Consider the following 21,972-nt stretch of genomic DNA (forward strand, 5'->3'; position numbering starts at 1 on the left):
AGTTTTAAGTTAATAACTCATTTACGTTCAAGTTCAATTTGTTGTTGTGCATCTAATGCAATGAAATTTGACTTGTATGTCTGTGACAAGGTCCTTTACCGACCAGGCCTGAATATAATCCAGTTCAAAGGAAATCAACAAAACACACTCCTCAGAAACGTTAAACTGAGAATAGCCGATGCTAAAAGAAATATCAGGAGGAGCTGGTACAGTATTGGGGTAAAAAATAACAACAAATACTATTAAAAGCAGATTTAGGAATCATACTACAGTATAAAAGTACAAATGGGTGTAAACATTTGTAGACTGGGGGAGTTTTCCGGTGTTAGTGTCCACTAATATATCACGCTGAGAAAGGGAACCACTGAAATGACAGGACAGCAGCTGAAAAGCTGGAGTGAGGAGTGGATATGAATGTTTGATCTGAATGTCAAGCCAGACGATTCTTCATCAAAAGACTTGCAGTTAGATTTGTTTTTATCAGTAATTGTCGCTGATGAGGATGGCATGATGGGGATTATCACTCACAAATCCATCGTACTGACTTTGATTCCCATGGCCAGTCATTATCTGTATGGAGTTAGCGTTCACTCCAAATGTCTGCTGGGTTTTTGTTTTGCTAATGCATTCCAGATACGTACATACAGCATGTGCCTTTGTGTCTGTTCGGTTAATTAGTGACTCTGCTATTCCGTTAGCGTGCATGAGTGTCGCGCTGCTCAGGACTCCTTTTCTAACCTGTGCCCAGTGCTGCTAGGATCGCTCTGGCCTGCTTTGGCCCTGAAATGAGTTATACACTTTTGAAAATGTTATTTGGTGTATCGCCATTGATGTTGGCACCGCACTTTTCTGAATAAGAGTAGAAAGAATACAACAGACGTCCTAAGCTGGATTTGCTTAATAGGAAGATTAAAGTTTTTCATGTAAGTAAAATTTTTTAATGCTTCAGCAAAGGTTTTTGCTATATTTTTATAAGTAGGTTTTTGTTATATATTTTTGTTCATTACTGTAATAAATAAAAACCTTCCTATATTTGTTCCGAATCTCCTAACAATTTTTCTCACTAGGGGGCAGAATTAACCTGCTTTGTTGCCTTGAAAATAAATTAAGAAAAATACATCCAAGGGGGAGAAAAATAATAATTTACTTTCCTCATAACCTTATGGACGATATTTTTACTACGCAGATGAATCATCATCTTCACATGTACAATTTCCAATTAAAGATTTAAATTGCCAGGCTAATATTAGTCAGTAAAAAGAGGTGAAGTCCATTTTTCCAGTAGGTCTGTTCACACATACAGTACACAAGGTGGGTTTGTAGTGAGTCTTCATTTTAAATCATTTGTGTTGTCCTTGTGTTAGTTTATGAGTGTTCCATCACATGAACATCAGTGTGTGCATGAGTGCCACAAATAGTCATCTGGGTCAAGCTCCACCATCCACATCAGCCATGGGCTCGGGATCAACGAGGTGCAGAAAATGGGTTTACAGTAGCCATGTTGGTATGTTAAATTTAACAATGATGACAAACAAGAAAAACCAAACTGCTATTTGATACAGTAATATTGTGTTACATCCATCTATTGTCCAACCTGCTAAATCCTAACTACAGGGTCACGGGGGTCTGCTGGAGCCAAGGCAGGAAACAAACTCCGGGCAGGGCGCCAGCCCACCACAGTATTGTGTTACATCTAATGCAAATTATACATTTTTAATTTGAGGGAAGACTTGCACTATGTCAGTTATGATAATTCCAAATCTAAAACGTATGTAAAGCTCAAATACATTTAATATGTAAGTTTCAAGTCACCCTGTTGTATTATAGGTGGGGATCAGAAGGACTTCCTCCTGACGAGCTGTCTGTTCAGAATGGGATTCTTACCACGAGAGCCAGCCGTTTTCCTCTTTGTATTGATCCACAACAGCAGGCCTTGAATTGGATCAAGAAAAAAGAAGAAAAGAACAACCTTAAGGTAGTCCAAGACACCTTCTATCTATTGCTATAACCTAAGATATTTATTTCATTACCCATACGGTGGGCAGACCTCTTCACAGTCACAGGAGGTAAGATGGGAGTGTTATACAAAGTATCCATCTTTTCTTATCAGCTAAGTTTGGATACCTTGGTTTTGTTGCCCTTTTCGTTTTTGTTACTTGTCTGGCGCATGCAACTTCTTCCAGCTGAGCCTGACTGAAGTATCTGAGGGTCTTCCAGTCCCTGTTGCCCACCCACTTCTGCTGCCAGTGTTTTTTTAAAACCACCACGTGGTGGCTGTTGATGCTGGTCTTCCCTTCCCATTAGGCCCATTTGCCATTGGTAACTGTACCAGGAGAACAAGATGCCCACAAGTGTGCCTTTTTACTGGGCATCCTCTGCATGCCAGATTGAGAGCCGACTATATGGGAGAACCTCTACGTCTCTGGACAGACAGGAACTAGTTGTTGTGTTTTGGGCACATATTTAGGACACATCTTGACCCCTCCTTTGGGAGGTAAACTGGGAATATCCCACCAGGAAGAGAGACCCACGGAAGGCCCAGGACAAGCTATTGTGTTTATATCTCTTGGCTAGAATGGCAAATATGGGAGTTAAAATGGGAGCTAAAGACTGAGTTGAACAGATCAGGCCTCCCTAGTCCCAGCAAAAGTCTCCTGCCATTATAACACATATTTGAAAACTTATATCTGATTAAATATTACTATGTTATACTATAGTTGTCAACAGTATTTATATATTAATTATAAAGCAATATAAAGAACTCTGTGTAGCTACTGAGAAAGATGGCCTATGCTAATGCTTAAACTAGATGTCATTAATTAAGAACAAGTAACATGTGGCTTTTGTTCCTTCCCGTTTAATGCTTGTCTTATTCTTTGTTTCAGATCTCTTCTTTTAATGATCCAGATTTCCTTAAGCAATTAGAAATGGCTATAAAATACGGATTCCCTTTCCTTTTCCAAGATGTTGATGAATACATTGATCCAGTGATTGATAATGTTCTGGAAAAGAACATTAAAGGTCCTGAGGGGCAGCAGACTATTCTGCTAGGGGACAAGGAAATTGATTATGATCCTAACTTTAAACTGTACCTCAACACCAAACTGGCAAATCCAAAATTTTCTCCTTCTGTGTTTGGAAAAGCAATGGTCATTAACTACACAGGTAATAATAATAATTTATATTAATAGTTGTACAGTATGTACAAAGAAAAGCACATTCATTGTTTTAGTCTGTGGTTCTCAAATTGTATGGATTTATGTGCTGGAGGTAAAATATAATAATAAATGTACAACGTGTAAAACTATCCTGTCGAGTGTATAATGTTTAGCGCCTAAAATGTTTTGCTGGGATATTTTGATATTGCAAATGACTGATGATATAATAAACGTTAAAGATAAGGATTAATTGAATTAAGAGTTCAGTTTGAAATCAGATTAAATATTAAATCCTGCTATCACAATCTGTATAACATCACAGTTGTGGTTTGTTATTTCATCTTATTTATTATTTTCGCATTTGTTGTGGTGCAGACAGAAGGTTCATCAGCCAAAAGTATAAAAACAAACAGGATAGTTTTAAATTCTGATAACATGTGATGACTCTTCTTCTCATTTTCATAATTTGATGTTACTATGTTTTTTGGATAAATGAATTTGTTCTTGCTATTCAGATTTTGTTTGTGGGAGGTTGAAGTAAAACGTGAGAGGTATTTCTCTTATTTTGTTTCCTCTAGTTACTCTGAAGGGTCTGGAAGATCAGCTCCTGAGCGTTATTGTAGGATTTGAAAGGAAAGAGCTGGAAGAGCAGAGAGAGAGCCTCATTCAGGAGTCGAGTGAAAACAAGAAGCTGTTGAAGGATCTGGAAGACTCCCTGCTGAGGGAACTGGCCACGTCCACTGGCAACATGCTGGACAATGTCGAGCTAGTCCACACCTTGGAGGAAACCAAGTCCAAAGCTACAGAGGTCTGTGGCGGTGTATATGGAAAATGAAGATTACAATGTGTATAGCCTAATAAATTGTTTTGTTATATGCAATATTAGGTAAAATGTATAAATGAATAATTTTATTTTTGATTACTTTATTCTTTAATATTTTTTTGTGCTTTGCAAAATGCAGGGTAGATTTTATGATATGTACAGAAAACAGTAAACCCCTTGCGTGCATAAATCACACCAATTCTAGAGTTACATAGTGCAGACAAATCTGCCAATTCCAAAACAGGAGATGTGGACCTGAAGCAGTCGAGGTGTTACTCCTCCTCCTCCTCCCAGAACTGAGTGGTGGTGTTGATGGTTACTGCTGATTACTGTTGTGAGCTGTGCTCTTTGCACTGTTGTTCACTTCAGCACATGATGCGATAGAAGACGCAATCTTGTATAACGCACATCAAGTAGCATTCTAGGAAACCGAATGAGTGTAGTATCTGACTGATGTGGAGGTACCAGACATACTTATTTACCGACCCAGTAAATTGCTTGTGTAAATCAATAGGGTTTTCCTTCTATTATTATTACCGTATATACTCCCATATAAGTCGGGTCTTGAAACCTGTAAAATTGGTTATAAAATCAGACCCCGACTTATACACCCGTTCAAAAATATGACATTTAATTTATTTTTTACATCTTCTTGCCTCCTCCAATCTCACATCAGTTTATCAGACACATCAAATTTTGTTGTAGCAGTGCAGTTACCAATTTCTTTTGCTACTTCGACAACTTTTAATTTAAAACCAGCTTCATATTTTCTTCTGATCGAACACTACATCCTAGATAAGGGATGATCTTACGATAAAGGTGTATGAGGGTGTGAGATACACAAAACAGTGCAAATATCTCTTCTGAATAGTTCTGGTATTATCGCGTGGTCACGTAGGCACAATACACAGAAAAAAAAGGCCGTTTGCTCCCTGGTTTTTCTCTCAGGTGGGCTTTAGCATTTCGTAATCTCTTGAACCAATAGTGTCAGTTTTCCGCATTTGACTTATACGTCAAACATTATAAAATACTGGAAATTATATGGTAAAATCAAGCCCCGACTTATCAGCGTGAGAACTTATCCGCGAGTATATACGGTAATATCTTCTTCTTCTTTTGGCTGCTCCCGTTAGGGGTTGCCACAGCGGACCATTGTCCGCATATTGACTTGGCAAATTTTTACACCGGATGCCCTTCCTGACATAACCCACCTCATTTATCCGGACTTGGGACTGGCACAAAGAAACACACTATATTATACACACTATAAGTGTTTTGCTCAATAGCACCCTCTAGAGACCACAACAGATGTAGTATCTGGTTGATACGGAGATTCTGAGCATACCAGTGTACCTGCTTGGAAAAATTTTTGCTTATGTCCAACCAAGATAAATATAGACCTTCATTTTATTTTAATGAAAACACAAATAATATAGAACTTTACATTATTATTATTAGTAGTATTAGTATTAGTATTATTTTACAAAACACAGATAAGCTTGCCTGATATACTCCTTTACCTTTTTGTTTATGCTCCCAGTTACTGAAACTTGTGGAGAAAACCCCTGACAAAGACACCAGTATAAACGTTAGCCTGGCAATTCCTTTTGTGTTATAATGTGGAAGATTAAAAATGTTATCAAATGTTTTTATTGGTGACGATTGGAATGACGTAAATAAGCACCAAGACCGCTGAGCAAGACAACAGTGCAGAAATAAAATAATCATGTAGTGGTGGGGCTGAGGTGTGATGGCTGTAGAAAAAGGGAAAGCCTTGTGGCCTGTTCTACTGTAGCACTATGAAGTGATGCCTCTTTATATAGTTTTTTTTTTCCTTGACACATCTGTGTTTACACTTTTCTTTCTTGTAATTAGTACGTTGCCTGCTTTCACTTAGTATTGCTTGAGCTCTTTTCAAATCTGTTTAATGCTTCTTAATAGATCTGACTTTAATGAATCTGAAGGGGGAATCATTAGCAGCAAGCTAGACGTTGAACGGCCATCTAAATTGGGGCTGCACGTTTAGTGTTACGAGCAAAGCACAACTCAAATTGGGGGGAACTATGAAGTGCTGGTGAATTATCCTTTGATTTCTGTGATAAACTGAGACAATTGACGGGTAGCTTTTTCATTTTATTATGTGGAATCTAGATTGTGTATGTTAGATTCTTCATCTCTTTGGTAAGTGTGTGTGAATTTTTGAAATTTATGAATTAGCGAGATGATTGTCTAAATTTGACCTGTTATGCAGGGAGTCCAATATTTTAGTCCACATAGTGTAAGTAAAGAGAGAGTTTAAGAGAAAAAAAGAATATTAAAGTAGCGTGCAGACGTGTTGCTAGAAGTGAGGGTGTCCACGTTCAAGGTGTGGAACAGTTCACTCAGAGATGTGCAAACGCTTTGTGATGTGGTAGAGATGGTGATGGGGTCAGGGTCCCTCCTGTGGATTGCTGGTGCCTGAATAGGCTAAATGCACACAGTAATGCTGACGTATTTCTGGTGAAATCTCGGCCAGCTCAGTCACTTCCATTGTCTGCACTGCAGTTGTGAGTTTTGTTTAGTGTGCAAGAATGTCTGAGAGAAAGGAAGTTTAAGTTTCAGCGTACAGAGATCTCTACAGCTGAACATTGTTGTGTACCTTTATATTCAGCTTTCAGTAAGGACCACAAAGTACTCAGCTTTTGTACATTTCCGTCTAATGTGGAAACCCAATCTAATAGATCGTTGCTATCCAGAGAGAGAGCTTCACGGTCAGTCCCCATGACTGAGTTTGTAGCCAGCATTTTCAAAAAGATTTTCTTGAGTCAGGGTTTTGAACAGGGCAGCAACTATTGAAGAAGGGAGCGGTTCCTGGGTTGTTTTAGTGGAAGAATTTCTTCGTTCCACTTCCAAGACTCAGGGTTTGGGAGAGCAGAAAGCGACCAGTGGGAGATGACACACCAGGTGAGGAGAAGGATGATAAAATCCTTAAGGACCATGACTATTGTTTGGCTCTGTATCCAGGAGTTGTCAACCAAGTGCTTGATGAAAGCATGTCTCTCAGAGACGAGGTCCTCTAGGTGAGGAAACAAATTGAGACCTTTACAATGAAGCAGTAGTTAGGCATTCACCATTTTCCTGGCTCAGACAAAGACATCCACTTTTTTACAATGTAAGATGTCCAGACGTTGTTATGTATTAAGTTGACATACATATTCACCCTGAATAAAGTTTGACTATTTTTTTTTTTTTAAGAAGACTAATATAATCACATATTTGCCCCACGTAAACTCATATTAGACACAAGTTTTTAATGTCGATTGAAAGACTTAGTTTGAAGCCCTTCTCCTTTTTAGTTCCCAATGTTGGGCATGATGTTTGAACAATGTGACTTAACGTCGTTTACCATAAGTCTGGGCGTGCCTTGAAGCGATGGGGTGGGGGAACGGGGGGAAATGCCACAGCTAGTCTGTTTTGATATCCGTGCTGGAAGTGAAGGAGCTGGCCGGAGTAGAGTGTGTTCGAGAGGGTCTCTGTCATTGGACTACATGTACAGCAGGTGAAGACTGTGGCTGTTAACGCAGCAGTAAACCACTTGAAAGGTTCTAATGTATAATTCCATGAAGATGTAGTCTCACCTGTGACATGTCAGTGATCTTTTAAAATTACTTTACTTTTTGAGGGAAAAAAAAAGACATTTCATTGTTTAATGATACTTTATAAAGTACTTAGTGTAAAAATGCATGAACTATCCTAAATTATATAAATGATTGCACTTTTTTGTTAATTAGTGTGGTTTGGTATTGGATAATATACATTTGTTTGAACCCATATTTTAGGTATTTGAGAAGATAAAACTGGCAGAAAAAACAGCCGTGGACATCGACAGACTCCGTGATGGCTACAGGCCTGCCGCCAAAAGGGGAGCAATTTTATTCTTTGTCCTGGCAGAAATGGCGTTGGTCAACACAATGTATCAGTACTCGTTGGCTTCCTTCCTGGAGGTGTTTGATTTTTCTTTGCGTAAATCACTTCCTGACTCTATTCTACAGAAGAGGCTAAAAAACATCATGGATACTTTAACACACAATGTCTACAACTACGGTTGCACAGGTTAGTGAAAAGCGTGGCAAAGAGGAATAGAACTTTAATGGCCGAGTCCCCCCTGTTGAAGCAGAGAGCCGTTGAATTTTGGTTAATGAACCGTCCTCTGGTTGTGTGTGAAAGCTGCGTTACAACAGAACATGCTTTTTGTTTTAAGCCTAGTGCTTTCTGAATTCATTTTGACAAATAACATTGAAAGGGAGTGAGAGCAGTTCTAGCATCACATAATACAAATTATTTTAAAGAATTCCGAGCTGTGGAACACAAATATAGCATTTATTTCAGTCTGCTAAATGATTAATACTTTTCATGTTGTTTTATTCAGGTTTGTTTGAGAAACACAAACTGCTCTTTTCTTTTAACATGACCATAAAGATAGAACAGGCAGAGAAAAGAGTTCCTCAAGAAGAGCTCGACTTTTTTCTTAAGGGTAAGTGCTGGTGATGTTATCAATTCTCTGTAAAAGGTTAACAATATTTTAAGAAGAGGGGCACGGTGTCATAAGCTATCTGTTTGAAAGGTGCACCTTATAAAAACGTAAAGTTCAATGGCAAAGTGTTCAGCTCATGTGCTGGTCGTGATCAGATGGTCTCACCCTGAAGAGGTTGGCATTGGAGGCGGGGCTTAGGCTGGAGCTGCATCCCCCAAATCAGTCCACCTTAGACACAGACGCACATGACTATACAGTACATGTTACAGTATACGAGGGGGTACCCAAAAAGAAACGGAATTGGGGAAAAAAAATGTTTTCATAATTTTTACTTACTGAAACTTTAGTCTCCTTCAAAGTCCTCTCCATGTGAAGGAACACACTCATCCCACTGGTGCAAACCTTTTTGGAATTACCGAAGACGAAGGTTGTCCAAGGCCTTCAGCGATGTGTCTTTGAGTTCCTCCACGATACAATAACGCTTTCTTTCTTGATGTGCGGGAAAAAGTCCCACGGAGCAAAGATCAGGCAAGTAGGGAAAGCGGCAAGAATGCCAAGACACACAAGTCAATTCAGAAATCTCTTCAACAATCCGACAATGATCTTCATAAACTGCAACGCAAACTTTTTCAAGATTTTGCCATTCCTAATTACGGAAGGTCGGCCAGATCTTGGTTGGTCCTCAAGTGACATTTCCTCTCGTTTGAAACGCGAAAACCCCTCGTAGACCTGTGCTTTACTTAAAGCTTCCTCTTAAAGCACTTTCAGCAGCTGTTTTCCCTAAGAGAAAACAAAGTTTAAAGCAAGACACATTTAATAAGCACCAAGAAAAACAAACATGGAATGTCGTACGAACAATACAGAGTAATGCCACGTGGCAGACTGGCACAGAATACTGTAAGTAAGATTGTGCACCTGGTACAGAGTCCGGTTATTTGTGGGTACCCCCTCATATGTTTGTTTATTTATACATACGGTACACACAAACACGCACATATATAAACAGGAGATGAAGAACTGGGCCTTTCCATCTGTTTTGTGGACTACTGCGTAGGCTGAATGATTTTATTCAGAAGTTCAAGTACACAGAATCATAACAACAATGAATATTTTCTGAGCCTCTGTTCAGGTTCTACTATTGTAACTCATGCAGACGCAGGGAGGACCGAAGACACCAACTGTGGCCTCCTTATGGCGAGAGAGCACTGGGCCCCCCTCATTATTAATATTTCTAGTTATTATAAGTATTGTCTTTTTTGTCCCAGTTTATTTTCTTTTTTTGGATGTGCTCACATTATGATGCAGTGTCGGTTTCTTACAGAGCACGTCTTCAGAAGTGCCATCGTTAATGCAGTAATATAAATAGCAACACATCAGAGACATCATAATGCGATGTGTCATAATCACGTCCTAATCTTGTGTGTGTGTGTTTACTTCTTGTGCTTTGGAGTCCATGGATTCTGATTCTTGTAGTTGTTTCCTTACTGCAGATCTTTTGAGTAGTGTTTTGGTAGCGGTGAATGTTTGTAATGTAATTGAATGAATGATTTTGAGAACTTGTTTCTTTGTAAACAAATTACATGCAAAAGGGTAGAATTATTGTTAATAATATGACAAATCTATTATTTTCCTATTCCAAGTAGAATAGAAAACTGGTAAAGCTTGCATGTTTGTTTGTAAAGTACATTGTCACCAAGCCTAGCGTCCCCACTGGGTGAACTGTTTCTCCATGGCCGCCTGTTGGCCTCCTTTTGGCTGAGGTCTTTTAGCTCTTGGAAGGGCGTGTTGACTGTTGCCAGGATTTCAGGCACCTTGTGCTTATAGCTAACTCTCAAGAATCACCAAACCCCATTGCTTTACGGGGAAACTGTGTCATGTCCTTAATACAGGGTGGTCCAGATCGAATTATGCAGATCCACATTGTCTGGATGACTGATGTATGCGGGGACGATTCCAGTTCGGAGCAAAGACGATTCTTCATGTCGTGAGTTTGCACACTTCTCGATGGTCTGGGATTTTTCGGGTGATTTTTCATGTAATAAACTTAATAAGTTATAGCGTAATGAAAATTGCATGATTAGATCTGGACCACCCTATAATTTTAGGCTTTGATGCCAGTACAGCATTGTGATTTGTAGCAATTTTTAATCAACATTGAATCATTTTTATAACATTGTTGAATCTCAACACTGGTGCTGTTTCCTGTAATAATAATGGAGACCTGCAGTGATGTCTGTGAACCCCAAAAACACAAAGCCTGGGACCACCCTATATGTGCATTTCTCATTAGCACCCAAGAAGTGTGCCAAACCTCAGCAATCCCATAGACTCATTACAGTAATTAAAGTGACATAAGGCTGAAAGGTTGAAGTGTGGTACTCCATACGTGCGTGTGTTGTGTGCCTTTCTCCATTTCATCTGTGCAACCATGTAAAGAATTTAACTCACTAAAGAACCTGCTGTATGTTGTACTGTAAAAAAAATAAATCTTGCTTTGCTGTTAGAGTTGGTTTGAGTTTGTCATCCTGCAGAATTTCATACAAACCAGGTTTGTTTTTCTCAGGCTGCCCGCTGTCTATGTTTATAAGGTGATTATTGTGACTTGTACAGAGTACAGTGAAGAGTACAATATACATATATATATATATATATATATATATATATATATATATATATATATATATATATATATATATTTATTTATACAGGCCCAGTGTCACGTGTGCAGCCTCTGTTACCCTGTAATATTGACGTGCAGTGTATTGAGTTGCTGCTTAATCTGAAGTAAATAATCCCATAGCTGCTTTCTGTCGTATTGCCGTATTTTAAGATGTTTCTGCAAGGCTTTCTTTCATTCCCAACACATGTCTACATAGCATTAACTTAATAAAGAGAGATCTTCCTGCACGAAGATCTCAAGTGAGAATGGATAAATGACCTTTATGGTTGCGGGTGCGTCACTGGATGTGAAGTCATGTCCTCTTGGGACTCGCGGTAGCATCTGCTCCACTGGACATTTGTGCTGTTGCAGGCCAATCTGATTCCGGACTGCAGTTTCTAATCTTTGGTTTTATCTTTTATGCCGAGCCTGCTGAAAGCAAGAAGGAAATCAAAGTGCTAGTGAAAGTATACTTATAAATTTTAATTTAATGGCTATCTAACATAATGTTTGCCAAAAGTAGTCTCAATGGCTGAACTTTTAGTGTGTATGAATATATATATATATATATATATATATATATATATATATATATATATATATATATATATGCAAGGTGAGTCAAATTTTTTTTTTTGAATGGCAGAAACAATTTATTGACAAAACATACTTGATGATTTACAGGAACGTCTCAACCTGTTAGCCATCACATTCAACACACAAAAACAACCGAGTGACAGAACCATTTACAGCCTGGACACACACAGATGATGCCACAGTCCGTATTCTGTCCTTCACGTCACTGATATCATGAACTTTCCTGCTATACACGCACTCCTTCACCATAATACACATAACCAGAAATCACCGGGTGTCAAATGAGGGGAGTGTGGAGGAGGCCATCAACCTGATAAAAAGAATCCATCCATTGGTGGAGTGTGTATATAAAATATAAGAAATAGATATTGTAGCATTCAAACGTTAGGAGTCACCCAGAAATGTTACTGTTTTTGGTAGAAAGAGGGTTCTGTTAAATCGATTTAAAGATAGAGCCAATACTTTAGCAATGCTGCACGTGACAGTTTCTGCTCACAGTGACTGATTTATAATTTATTATTCACATAAGACTGCAAAGTCCTGATTTTAACAGCCATTCCTTCTTTGCCTTAATGGTACTCTCTCTGGACTCGTCTTTAATTAATGAGGTCTAAATGCTCATTAGTTATTAGAGGGACTCCTGTAGTGGCGTTCGCACAGCTGAGGCCTGTCGTTCTGTTCACTAAGCCGTCTTTCTTTCGGTTTCAATGTACGGACTGCGTTCAAATTGACCAACACGAAACTGCTTACTCAAGACACACTAAATTCTGTTGTTGTATTTTTCTTTTTCTTCCAAAATTGGAAATTTCAGACGAATATGTTTATTGTGGTCTTGAGAGGAGAGGGAACACGAATGTAGCTGGGACAGACGGATAAAGAAGCGAGCGGCATTAGTGGACACACACATCACTTTCTTAGGCTGCAGACTCTGACGTGCTTATTGATTTCTATCACAAATGTGAAAATGTCTGGGTGAATGTAAACTTTAGAATGCCAGTGTGTATATTTTATTAAATCCATTGCCTGTGATGTGGCCTGCTGCATTCCTTGTCAGCTTTCCTAAATCTACTCCTTGATGTTACCTGTTGCTTCTGTCAGTTAAGACAGGATGACTAAGATTGTACAAATGGCAAATCAATGCCACATAAAAAGCCATCTGAGTCATCATAAAATTTATGCCATTTTTTTTTTCAATGCAAGAGAGCCTGGAGATACAGAAGAGTTTTGTGCATCCGGTGACAGCAGCGCCACAGCACAATGGCAGAGTCTGGGCCGACGCTTCTTCGCCATTTAAATGAACTCGCCTCCATTTCTGCTCCTCTCCTCCAGGAAACCTGTCCCTAGAGAAGAGTAAACGCAAAAAGCCCAGCTCTTGGTTACCGGATCAGGGCTGGGAGGATATTATCCGTCTGGCTGAGCTATTCCCAGGGATATTTGGCAGTCTGCCTGATGATGTAGAGAAACGTGAAGCAGAGTGGAAGCCGGTAAGCATCCTGCAACCTCATCGTGCTTTTGACTTTTTACTGGCATTTCAAAAAGGAGACCTCTGGGATTTTCTGTTTGCTTTCTGTTGCTGTCATTTTTTTCCCTGAAACTATCAATTCTGATTTGTTGGTTATTAATCAATTTATCACTTTAATTTAATCAAGGATCTTATTTCAAAACTCCCATAAGTGATATCTCTGTGTAATATAACTACATATAAAATACAAAAGAGAAGGGTAGCCCAGTAGCGCAGTGGTTAGCTTTGGGGTCAGAGGTTGAGCTCCTGCCCCACTCTCCTGTTCACGATTCTGCCAAAGTAAAAAAACAAATAAAAAGAATAAACGGATAATAAAGGGCGTGGCATTGGCACCAAGTGTAACACGTCAGTCTTAGCTGTAACACCTCCTGGCCTTTGTCTTAGTGAGCCTCAGGGTTTTTACTCGGGTCCAGAAGAAGCCGACTGAAAAGAAAGCATGTCAAGGTTAAACTGAAAAGCCAGTCGGACTATAAGCGTTGTTTCATTTTGGACAAGCGGCTTTCTTTCACGTTCACTTCAACTAAACAAGACCTCTGAACCCAGTGATTTAACCAAAAGTACAGTAATGTGATAATAATGAATAATATGATAAGGCAAGTGATCCAACGCTCCATTCATTTTCTAACTGGCTTGTCTAACTCAGGCTGTGCAAATGAAAATACTTCCAAAAACGACACTAAAAATGTTTGCAATGGCAGTAAATTGAAGATATGAATGTTTAACGCTGATGGCGAGATGATAACGATTAGTATGTTACAATGCATCACCCAAGTCTCTAGGTGGAATCAACAAATCCTGACTTTGTTTTTATTTTATTTTATTTTCATCATCCCTCACACTTCTCCTAATTAACATCACAAACTGTCCTTCTTGGCTGTAAAACTTGTTGATTTGTGATGCTGTGCTATAATATGCTAGTTATTCGTATTTTAAGTTATGGACACACCAAGAAGGACAGTATAGTGACAATGTCCCCTTAGGCCAGGGGTTCTCAAACTCGGGTCCTGGTGGGCCACAGTGGCTGCAGGTTTTCATTCTCACCCTTTTCTTAATCAGTGACCAGTTTTCACTGCGTCCTCCGTCCACTTGACTGTCCCCTTCAGTTGTTCTGCTCTCCAGCTCTGGAACTCACTACCACCTGAGCTTAGAAATATTGAAGCATTTCCACTTTTCAAATCTGAACTGCTTTTTCTCTTTGATAACAATTGCTCTGTCTGATTTTAATTTTTGTATTTTTTAGTTTTGTTTATAATGTTTTTTTTCTATTGTTTGGTGTTCTTAAGTGTTTAGAATGGCACCTACAAATAAATTAAATGTTTTATTATTGTTGTTATTATTATTACTACCTGGTAGTACCATTAGTGATTACATCATTTGGACTCCCCCTGTATTTAACCACAATGAACACTCAAGTCGACCTACGACCCCATGGCAGTGTCTTTATTCGCTCTCAGACTGCGTTTCCACAGTTTTGCACTCCAGCAGCTCAACTGTCTTTTCTTTGTTCTTTCTCTAGCTGTGTGTTTGGCTCCTTTTTCGTCATTTTGTTTTCTGTCTGTTGAATTGCTGAATTGAAACAATAAAAAGGCTGTTAATGGAGTGATGCTCTTCAGCTAACTTCCAGGGAGACGGTGTTGTGCCCGCACTGCCTTTGTTCAGCAACAGAAGAGCAAATCTAACATGATGAATGCTTTTACTTTTCATTCTTCAGTGGTATGATCTTAACTGCCCTGAGCAAGTGGAATTTCCATTAAAATATAAGGACATTCTGACGGACTTCCAGAAACTGCTGCTTCTCCGCTGCTTCCGTGTGGATCGGGTGTATCGGGCTGTAACAGACTATGTCACGCTGACCATGGGAGAAAAGTAAGTGCCAGGCTTGACATTCTGTTCGCCGAAGTACAGAACATGTTGGTTTGAAACCAGTGAAGATCAAGAATGGCCAGTAGTTACAGTATTGACTGGTTAGTGTATAGAAGTGTCTAGACAGGACAGTCAAGTTTCAGAAATGTTACAAAGTACAATATGTAGATGTAGAAGAGTGAAACTGACAAATTAGCGTATATAAAAATCAATCATAAAATCAGACCCCGACTTACACGCCTGTTTAAAAATGTGACACTTAATTTTATTTATCTTTATTTTTTTTAAATCTATTTACCTCCTCCAGTCTCTCATCAGTTTCTCAGACACATTGCATTTTGTTGCAGCAGCGCAGTTACCGATTTCTTTAGCTACTTCAATGACTTTTAATTTAAAACCAGTTTCATATTTTCTTCCGATCGAACGCTCTTTGTAGATAAGGGATGCTCTTACAATAAAGGTGTGAGATACCAAAAACAGAAAACGGTGCAGACGTCGCTTCAGAATAGTTCTGGTATTACCGTGTGCTCACGTAGGGACAATACATCGACAAAGAAGGCCGTGTGCTCCGGTGTTACTCTCTCAGGTGGGCGTTAGCAGATCATAATCTCTTAGTGTGAGTTTTACGCATTCAACTTATATGACTGACATAAAATTATACAGTAAAATCAACTCCCGACTTATCCGCGAGTATATACGGTAATTCAAGCTAGTGGGATGGAAAGTCACGTTGTTCCATTGAAAATCTCATTAAAAGTGAAATTCCGTTGGTTTTGTTGTCTTGGCGTGTAAAATTCAGGTAGAAAAAAAAATAAGTGGTGTTCACTTGAAAGAGACGAGTCACCACAGTAGCTGAAAGACAGCAGCCGCTCAGGCTCGACCCTAAAATGGAGGCCATTAAGAGCCTTTTAAGAAATGCAGTGGAAACCAGCACTACTCATGCTCTCTGTGCGCTGGCGACAGGCAGAGGGTGGTTTTGTGTTTTTGCTCTAAAGGTTAATTTCGCATGCTCAGCTGTGATAATTGGCACAATAAATCTCCAGGCATAATTGAACATCAACAAAATGAATATGGCTTTTGTCGGCAGACGCTGTCATTTTCTGTATCATCCATTTCTATGACATTGTTAATATAAAGCAGTGATTCTTGATAGATGATGATGTGGTTCATTTGTGGAATGATTACCATCTTGCCTGGAAAGCCTTGGCTGATTAACAACACTTGTAGATACATAAGGGAGTGCTGATGCTTCCACTGTCAGTCTATATTTATAGAATCAATAGCATCGCTGGCCAAACGGCAGAAATTTGTAACTGAGAAGACGGCAGCCATAGAGGTGTTTAGCAGGATTGTACTAATGGTGTGAGATTTGGGAGGATGTCGACACAGCCCATGTGTGCCACAGGAATTGACGAAATGTATATAATAGTGGAGCTGTGCATCTCTACCACCATCAGCAGTCAAATCCAGATGTGCTCTGAAACGGAGTCACGGGGGGCCTGACGCTCATGCAGACCCTGAAGAGGACAAACACGAGGCTCATTTAGAATCACCAGCTACACTGACACGTAGGCCCTAGAAGACACAGAGAAAACCCCCACGTGCAGAAAAACAAGACGTTCAACCTCTGCACCGTTAGTGGACCCCCCAGTCTGTTCAATTTATAATAATATTCCTAATAAATCGTGTTCAAATGAATCAGCGTATGATACTTGCAGTTGTTTTATTGCAATGTTTAAGATGTGTTTCCAGAAAAAGGACAAAACACAAGCCAATCACACAGTCAGTCAAGTTGTGCTGATGCGCCGTATCACGCAGTTGGTTTCTTACACGAGTCCTCAGATTGTTAATGACCAGTAGTGCCCAGGTGGCTTTCGTCATCCCGGTCTGAATTGTGTAATAAGCTGCACGATAAGAATTTGACATCATGGATGGTAACAGCGGTCACTCAAACCAGCAGTCAAGTCTCTGATGTTTTTGATTTATTGGAGCTTCTTCAAAGGAGCGTTAACAAGTCATGAGTCTGCAAGTACATTAGGGGTCCGAGATGGGAGCAGCAAGCCTACAACTCTCCACCAGCTGTTACTTTTCATCTTTTTGCGCAGTCTGTTTTAAAATATAGTTCTCCATCATTAGTAGTCGTCTTTTTTACTGTTAATCAATAAAAAGTCAGTCAGTCATCATCCAACCCACTATATCCTAACTACAGGGTCACGGGGGGTCTGCTGGAGCCAATCCCAGCCAATACAGGAACGAATCCCGGGCAGGACGCCAGCCCACCGCCATCAATGACAAGTACCTGAAGTATTTATGTGTTTGTAAATGCCTGTGGATAAACGTGTCTGCTGTGTGCGAGGTGTGACCATTACAGTGTGATACACGATCAGTAGTGGCGGCGCCACCTTGTGTGAGTGAGGCGTTTGACCTGTCACAGAGCCTGCTGCTCTAACTCGCCTTTGACTTCTCTGCCGGCGAGGCTGACGTTCTCAGACTTTAACACTACATGACATGTAAGCGTCACCCATCAAATTTGAAGAGGGGCTCCACAGAATCGTTAGAGCACATTTGCTGTTTGTCAGCTGGCAGAAGGCCATTAGTATCATCAAACAGAAGATGGCAGTGTGGCTCATCACACAGTGGTGTATTGTATCGCACGTACGAGGTGTGATCAAAAAATATGGCGAATGTTTTAAAAAAGAAATGTTTATTGTAGTAAAAGATTTCAAGTTAACTAGTCACCCTCAAAATACTCTCCTCCGCTTCGAATGCACTTCTCCCAACGTTTCTGCCACTTTGTGAAGCCATTCTGGAAGTTTCCTTTCGAGAGTGTCTTTAGCTGGGCTGTCATGGCTGCCTGGATGTCCTCAATGGATTGAAATTATTTGCCTTTCATGGTCATTTTCAATTTAGGGAACAGCCAGAAGTTGCATGCTGCCAGATCCGGCGAATAAGGTGGATGCGGACACAGCGTAATGTTTTTATTCGACAGAAATTGTCGTACTAGAAGGGAAGTGTGACAAGGAGCGTTGTCGTGATGAAGAATGAAACGGTTTCAATATTTTCCTCCGTTATTGATATTGAAGGATGTCCTGTTCTTTTCTTGTCTTCAACTGAGTCAGATCCATTATTCCAAAATTGATCAAACCCCTTGTAAACAGTCTTAATTGTCGGTGCAGTGTCACCATAAACCGATTTTAACATCTGATGAGTTTTCTGAGGTTTTTGCAATTTGAAACAAAATTTCACGTTAAGGCGCTGCTCGATATCCATCATTAATGACAAACTTGAACTCAACAGTGGCTCACAAACGACTGACGGTATCAAACGAGTTGAAACTGGTCACAAACTCTTGGATGGAGCTCTGCATCAACGTTCACCGTACTTTTTGATCACACCTCGTATGGTGCAAGGCAAAGGTGATGGACGTCGCCACAGTGGCTGCAGGTTTTGTTTTTAAAAACCAGGTCATCAGTGGCTTTTTAATACTTTGTTTTATGATTTACTGACTTAAACTAAGAAAAAAATCTCACAGACAGGTGTTGTGTTTCTAGATGTACGTCGTCAATCCCGTAAACTATCTGGTGCAGGGTCCCCGGAGGGCCTCAGTGGCTGCAGGTTTTTGCTCCAACCCAGTTGCTTAATAAGAAGCCCTTATTGCTCAAGTTTAGTTGTCTCGCTTGTTTAGATTTTGAACCCTTAGTGCTTATTTTAGTCTTAAACAGCTGGATTCTTGGTTTTAATTGCTCCTAATTAGTCATAACATGCAAATGACACAAGAGACCACCATTTCTCCATTTAGCTTGTTTCCACTTCCACCTGTGTGTATTTATCATGCAATATTAGAAGGAAAATGAAGAGAAAAAAGTGAAGGACTGAGAATTACTCCTCCGTTTTAGACTTCAAATCATTTGGATGATATCCTTAGAAAGGGGAAGAAAATCTAGGATATGAGAATGAAATAAAATTATTGGCAAGGATTGCTTTCTAATTAAGCAACTGGGTTAAAACAAAAACCTGCAGCCACTGCGGCCCTCCAGGTCTGTGACTGAGGAGCCCCTGGTCTGGCTTACCTTTATCCAGTGCTCAGTACCCCCTCACCTTCCAGCTTTGCTTCGTTTCCTTTTCGTCCCACAGATATGTTCAGCCTCCAGTCATCAGCTTTGATGCCATCTTTGAGCAGAGCAGCCCCAACTCTCCCATTGTGTTTATTCTGAGCCCTGGCTCTGATCCAGCCGGAGACCTCATGAAGCTGGCAGAGCGGACCGAATTTGGGGCAAGCCGGCTGAAATTTCTGGCCATGGGACAAGGACAGGAAAAGGTATGTGAAGATCAACTCGACTACCTAACTACTTTTCTACATGTTTGCTGTTCAGCATATTTCCATTTTTATTTTATTTTAAAAATGGAGGGTTGGTTTTCAATTGCATGTAAATGAGCTTTAATTACTGCATACACTCAGAATTACCTTTAGTTTAATATTCATTTGCCCAGAGGCAGAGTAATATACAGCCATGTGAAGAACCTGCCGCCATTTACTTCACTGGAAATAACTGAGCACAGTCGTCAAGTTAGAAACTTAGATACATGTGGCCTCAGGTGACAAACAATACATAGCCATCAGCTTCATTATTAAATGTAATAAAATATACGCTAACCTGCAGAGAGAGGCCATGTGTGGAAAAAGTAAATACACCCGTGAGTGGGGTAGCTGCTGATCAGGAAGTGGTCTAAAAGCAGGGCTTCAGGGTGACAGCATGTCAAGAACAAAAGACAAATACAAATGTGCCTGTGCACTCGTCTTGAAAGGGCGATGTCGTCACTTCCAAACAGTCTGTCATTATGCAGCAAAAAGGAAAAGTAAAGGACGTCCAGGACATCAGCCATTCTTGCAGGAATGCGTATCCATCCAAATGTCCTTCAGTATCAAGGTTTGTGATGCTGTGAGGGACAATAAAGAGACCAAAAGCAAACTCCGTGGATCTGCAGGCTTTAAAATGGTACATGTTACTGTTGACGCTGCGGCAAAATCGTACGAGAGCTGTGCGTTACTCAGTCTACTCAAACTAATTAGTGGAAGCAGTGAGGTTCGGAGCACTGAGCCAAAATGCCTTTGATCGGATATTGGATAACACCCTGCTTTGCCCCCTGCTTGCTTCGCATGCCAACCCTAAACCACACCCGCACTACATGCCAGCCACTTCATGTCTCTCCCACTCACGTATGTGGATTTCACTTTCGCCAAACAACAAATCTTTTAATTCTCACTGATAGGCCTCTTTGTTGGGAAGAAACACTACTTTTCCCTGATGGCAACACGAATTAGACGATCTACAAGTCTCCAACTTAAAGTTTAAATCCGAACAACATATTCAATCTCTTTGTACTGTTCTGTTACTTCACTGAGTAGTCATTTCCATTTGTTTGCGCTGCTGCGATCTTTAATATCATTTTCTTCAGACTTTTGAATTTTAGTACTTTCATCAACTCTAACCTGCTCTGCAGTTGTATCGCGTCAACGCTTTTGAATTCTTTACAACGTTCTACTTTGTCATCTACTCATTGTCTTTTATTTTTGGCCCGGTCCTGGTTTAATCTCTTGGCACAAAGTCTTGCGGGAAATGAAAGCATCTTTCTCTAAAAAAAAAAGTCTCATCTCGTCCCAGGATTTTTTTTTATTATAATAGAGAGGTATAAGTGGACAGGACTGGCAAGCTTTGTTGGGCTGAATGGCCTGTTCTTGTCCAGAATGTTCTAATGTTAGTTCTAGCTGGGCAGGACCAGTCAAACAGTAGTCTTCAGACCCGAGTGTCACGTCAAGTGGTTTTATTGTCACTCCATCCATATGGAGTACGGCAGCATACAGTGTCACAAAATAACGTTCATTCTATATCTGTGCAGCTTACCAAATAGACGCCTGCTCACAGCGCTGCTACTTGTTGAGCCCTGTGGGAATACGGCAATCCCCCACATCAGGTGCCCTTAACAGTATACCCTGGCTCACCAAACAGTATAAATTTGCTATAAAACACCCATAAGTAGGAAAAGGTGGAAATATATCTAAAAAGACCCTTATTGTGAAATAAATATGTGAGGATAGAGATGATGATGAGGAACAGGACCTCTTCAAACCCAAGCATATAGTTGCTTTTATTTTGTTCTTGGTTTTTTATTTACCAAATCTTGTCAGGGCTGTGGTGAAGATCGTTCCTCTGTGCAGCACGCATCCCAAACGGAATAGCTTCTCCCCACATGGCGTTCTCAAGGATTAAACACATGAGTGACAATCTTAACATCACCAGTCATGTTTACAAATTGTGTCTGACGATTAAAGGTGCTTTGCAGATTCCACAGTACGTTAATGCCTAACAGTCTGTACTCCTACTAGTTAAAAGATGCAAAGTTCAAATCAGGAAAGATTCAAAAGTGAAACAATGTTGTCTAGCAGTCTGTTCTGCTGTCAAATATTTCAGCTTTTGAGAGCCATGCAGTCCAATGGGGCTTGTCGCCATCGTCATATTCCTCCAAACTGACCCCCAGTCACGTCAATCTCAAACAGATTCTCCTCCTTTAGCTCAAATGGTAACACTTGTTTCACACATTGCCGTTTAGTTGGGCTTCCAGAAAATGCGTACCTTCTGCAGGTTTGTTCAGTCAGCCACAGTAATTTGTCGATGCCCCGTGTAAATAAGGCCTTCTCATATTTGATTTAAAGATGCTCTTTTCTCTGTGACTTCCCTGCTCCCTTTCATTCTGGTACAACAACGAATCTTTTGTCTACTCTGACTGTAGAATTCTCACTGTGAATGAATGGCCTGAATGTCTTAGCTGCTTGTAGTG

The 21,972-nt window shown here is 40.1% G+C and overlaps 1 protein-coding gene across 1 annotated transcript in view; it reads left to right on the forward strand.

Annotated features, from left to right (window-relative positions):
- dnah10 (dynein axonemal heavy chain 10) overlaps positions 1–21,972 on the forward strand; it is a 111,680-nt gene that overhangs the window by 78,618 nt on the left and 11,090 nt on the right. The window contains exons 62-69 of the mRNA XM_039771329.1: positions 1,828–1,975; positions 2,886–3,165; positions 3,737–3,966; positions 7,800–8,073; positions 8,390–8,494; positions 13,080–13,234; positions 14,984–15,138; positions 19,270–19,453. Of these exons, the coding sequence (XP_039627263.1) occupies positions 1,828–1,975; positions 2,886–3,165; positions 3,737–3,966; positions 7,800–8,073; positions 8,390–8,494; positions 13,080–13,234; positions 14,984–15,138; positions 19,270–19,453 (1,531 nt within the window). The remainder of the gene's footprint in view (positions 1–1,827; positions 1,976–2,885; positions 3,166–3,736; positions 3,967–7,799; positions 8,074–8,389; positions 8,495–13,079; positions 13,235–14,983; positions 15,139–19,269; positions 19,454–21,972) is intronic.

Source organism: Polypterus senegalus, chromosome 12 (genome assembly GCF_016835505.1).
Source record: "Polypterus senegalus isolate Bchr_013 chromosome 12, ASM1683550v1, whole genome shotgun sequence".
Lineage (NCBI taxonomy): Eukaryota > Metazoa > Chordata > Cladistia > Polypteriformes > Polypteridae > Polypterus > Polypterus senegalus.